Source organism: Lucilia cuprina, chromosome 6 (assembly GCF_022045245.1).
Source record: "Lucilia cuprina isolate Lc7/37 chromosome 6, ASM2204524v1, whole genome shotgun sequence".
In the NCBI taxonomy this organism is placed as follows: Eukaryota; Metazoa; Arthropoda; class Insecta; order Diptera; family Calliphoridae; genus Lucilia; species Lucilia cuprina.
In genome coordinates, this window is record NC_060954.1 from 53,370,618 (window position 1) to 53,374,498 (window position 3,881).

At 30.1% G+C, this 3,881-nt stretch overlaps 2 protein-coding genes across 2 annotated transcripts in view; one reads left to right on the forward strand and one right to left on the reverse strand.

Annotated features, from left to right (window-relative positions):
* LOC124420925 (cilia- and flagella-associated protein 61-like) overlaps positions 1-3,881 on the reverse strand; it is a 31,163-nt gene that overhangs the window by 23,756 nt on the left and 3,526 nt on the right. The window lies entirely within an intron of this gene.
* LOC111683617 (protein TsetseEP-like) lies at positions 1,899-3,307 on the forward strand. Its single transcript, XM_023445710.2, has 3 exons — positions 1,899-2,010; positions 2,218-2,562; positions 2,693-3,307. Exons 1-3 carry the CDS (start codon positions 1,969-1,971, stop codon positions 3,164-3,166), a joined length of 861 nt encoding a protein of 286 aa, XP_023301478.2. The 5' UTR covers positions 1,899-1,968; the 3' UTR covers positions 3,167-3,307.

The window sequence follows — 3,881 nt, forward strand, 5'->3', positions numbered from 1 at the left end:
GACTATAGACTAGACTATAGACTAGACTATAGACTAGACTATAGACTAGACTATAGACTAGACTATAGACTAGACTATAGACTAGACTGTAGACTAGACTATAAATTATAAATTATACACGTTATTAGGTACTAAAAACAATACTACAATCGGTACTATCAACTGTAGTTATTCGGGGCATAAGGCTAGATAATAGTCGGAAAGTTCTTACAAATTTCGACCAAAACTATGAAAAATGTATAAATAGTTTCTTTCTTCTTCAATACCAATTGCCCAAAAACAAAACTCTTATTTAGATTTTTATCAAAAACATTTTTTTTTATAAATTTTAATTTTTGTTCCTCCATTTAAATTTCATGCTTGCAGCTGCAACTCTATGTAACCATAAAAAACGATCTTGCTGAAATTTCACAGTTGGAAAAAAATGTTTTTTTTTTTCTGGTTTTCTTTTCTTTTGGTATGGATGTGACCATTTCTAATAGTTTTTTTTTATTGTTTGGAACAAATTTTTTTTTTTTTTGTAACCACAAACAGTACAAAATTTTGTATGGAACAAGTTAGTTTAACTGCATTTCATTTGATGGGTTTTTATTCCAAATTTTAACCTAGAGCTATACATCTTTCTAGTATTAGTGTGAATTTGTAAGTATTTTTTAAGAGAAATGAGAATGAAATAATGTTTTCCAATAAAAATTTAAAAACCCAATTTTTCGGAAATCATGAGATTCAATAACAAAATGGTGCTTTCCAGTAAAACTTAATTGATCATTTCCTTTAATTTGTAAAACAAAAAATGTGTTTATGGTTCAAAACATAGAAGTATGTGTTTTCCTAGAATCTGCAAGTTCTAGAGCGGAAATTAGCAATTACTTTTATGTAGCAACACTTCTTATAAATGATAATACTAACACTTGAGTGTTGTATAAGTATTTGATAAATTTGGGTCTTAAAGAATATGCTACCGAGATAGCTTCCAAGAATTTGTTAAAAAAGCAACTTACGTAGCTGACTAAACTTAGTTCAATGATTCAACATTTCTGCAATAATTACAGGAACAAATATGTTTTCCATTAATAAAGCTATTAATTGCATGTGTGTTTGTGTGTGTATCCCAGCAAACAATTTAACTTTAAAATAATATTGAGGAACAGAAAAACTGTTACTGATATATCTATCTATCTATCTATCTATCTATCTATCTATCTATCTATCTATCTATCTATCTATCTATCTATCTATCTATCTATCTATCTATCTATCTATCTATCTATCTATCTATCTATCTATCTATCTATCTATCTATCTATCTATCTATCTATCTATTATCTATCTATCTATCTATCTATCTATCTATCTATCTATCTATCTATCTATCTATCTATCTATCTATCTATCTATCTATCTATCTATCTATCTATCTATCTATCTATCTATCTATCTATCTATCTATCTATCTATCTATCTATCTATCTATCTATCTATCTATCTATCTATCTATCTATCTATCTATCTATCTATCTATCTATCTATCTATCTATCTATCTATCTATCTATCTATCTATCTATCTATCTATCTATCTATCTATCTATCTATCTATCTATCTATCTATCTATCTATCTATCTGTCTTAGATTCACCGAACAAATTTCATATCTAAACTAAATCTTTTACTGGGTTATACACTAAAACATCTCAAGTATTTTATAATTAATAATATATCGTAATAAGTGCTATATTGGCATTTTCTTTATAGCACACACACTTGATATTTATCAGTTTATAGAAGAAATGTTATCAGATCAAATCAACAACTAAAACATAGTGTTTATCTTCAATAGAGTTTACGTTAAAAAAACTCTAGTATTATATATAAAGGTAAGTGATTTAAATTGTAACAATCATTATTGTTTGACAATTAGAAAAGTGCATTACGACAAATATCGGACTAGAGAGTAAAAAGTATTCAAAATGAAAATATTTGTGGCGCTAACTGTAGTGGGTCTATTGAGTGTAAGTTTTGACAAAATTGTAAAATAAATATAAAAACAAATTGAATAAGAGTTACAATTCTAATTGTTGTGATTTCGAGAAGTGTTAATATCGTGTATAGAAAATAATATGGTCTTGGACACAGACTAGAAAATATACATTTCCTACCTATTTAAACTGTTTAATAACTTTAACATGTTTCTTTCTTCGACCAATTCTCTTCTCTAGTTTACCTCAGCTTCCATCTCACCCGAACAGGCCAAGGCCGATGTTGTCTCTCATGTAGAACCTCAAATCTATAGTCTCTTATCCATACCCGGTGTGGCGAGAGCTGGTGGTGGTGTCAAATGTTATGACAAATATTTACCTCTCATAACAGCTGCCACTGAAAATTCAAAAACTGATACTGAAGCCTGTATTTCACGGGCAGCTTCACGACGTGAAGATGAATTGAATAAAGTGAAATCGGAGCGTGAAAATCTTGATAGTCAAGTGCAAAATGTGGAAGAAACTTTGAGTCTTTGTTTAAAGAAAACTGATGATTTGGATTACCTTAAATGTTTGAAGGAGAATGTAAGTATGAAATAAGATACTAAAGTACCTGATCCAGTATATCAGACCAAAATTTTAATATTTATGATTCTGAATTTGGTTAGAAGTTTTTTCGAGAAAAAAATTTATGTTTATTTTCTTACATTTATAGTCTTTAAATTTACAAACCACTATTGGTGAAGTGGGTAAAACTTCATCAAGTTTGTCCGATAATTTGTCATCATCCTATAAAAATATAGACTCTACCGAAGATACTTGTATTAAAGCAGTTATTGCCAAGTCTAAATCTGTTAGCGATGAACTTTTGGCTGCTTTACAAAATTGCTTAATGAATGGTTTGGATGATGGTGGTTCAGATGGAGGTTCGGATGGTGGATCGGATGGTGGATCGGATGGTGGTTCAGATGGTGGATCGGATGGTGGTTCTGATGGTGGTTCAGATGGAGGTTTAGATGGTGGTTCAGATGGAGGTTCAGATAGTGGTTCAGATGGTGGTTCAGACGGTAATTCTGACGGAGGTTCTAATGGTGACTCCAATGGAGGTTCAGATGGCAATTCAGACGCTGGCTCTGATTCCGGTGTTGAACCCAACCCAAATAATGAGCCTGAAGAAGATCTTCAGTAAAACTATTAAATTCAGTTTATATTTCAAACACTATTTTAATTAAATCTTAAACTTTAAAATGGATATTCTGAATATCCTATATTGAACCATGTCTCAAAATCGAGGAACTATAAGTTTTTTAATAAATTTTTTCTTTTGAAATTTGAAAAAAATAGTTTTTTTTTAAGTATCAATTGTTTATCGCACTTATTAAGGCAGATTTGATTGATACTTTGCTGTTGAAGAAAGCAGCGGTGATCAAACAGTTTAAGTGACAAAGATGGGAATGAGTTGTCTAAAAAGTCTGCTAAATAATTTTCTTATTTTTCAAAAATAATTTAATGTTTGCCTTTTCCATCTTAAGCTAATTACATTTTAGTTAAATAATCTTTTGTTTTTACACTAAATTAAGCCTTGAGGATTATTCATACACATAGTTCATAATGTCTAGCGAACATTAAAGGGCTTTATGTATGTCGTTGTAAGACTTCAAGGTAAATATAAGTTTTTCCGAGCGTTTGTTACATTTACAAGCAATATCCTTAAAGGATTGGAAAATTTTTGTTATGCTAGACCTGAACTAGAACTGAACTAGAACTGTACTGGAACTGAACTAGAACAGAACTTTAACTGAACTAGAACTAACTTGAACTGAACTAGAACTGAACTAGAACTGAACTAGAACTGAACTAGAACTGAACTAGAACTGAACTAGAACTGAACTAGAACTGAACTA

What these genes read in the sequence shown, in the direction of transcription:
- LOC111683617 (XM_023445710.2), top strand. Translation starts at nt 1,969, where the DNA reads ATGAAAATATTTGTGGCGCTAACTGTAGTGGGTCTATTGAGT. An exon ending in CTGTAGTGGGTCTATTGAGT is followed by an intron (nt 2,011 to 2,217) that starts GTAAGTTTTGAC and finishes TCTCTTCTCTAG; the next exon opens with TTTACCTCAGCTTCCATCTC. An exon ending in TTAAATGTTTGAAGGAGAAT is followed by an intron (nt 2,563 to 2,692) that starts GTAAGTATGAAA and finishes TTACATTTATAG; the next exon opens with TCTTTAAATTTACAAACCAC.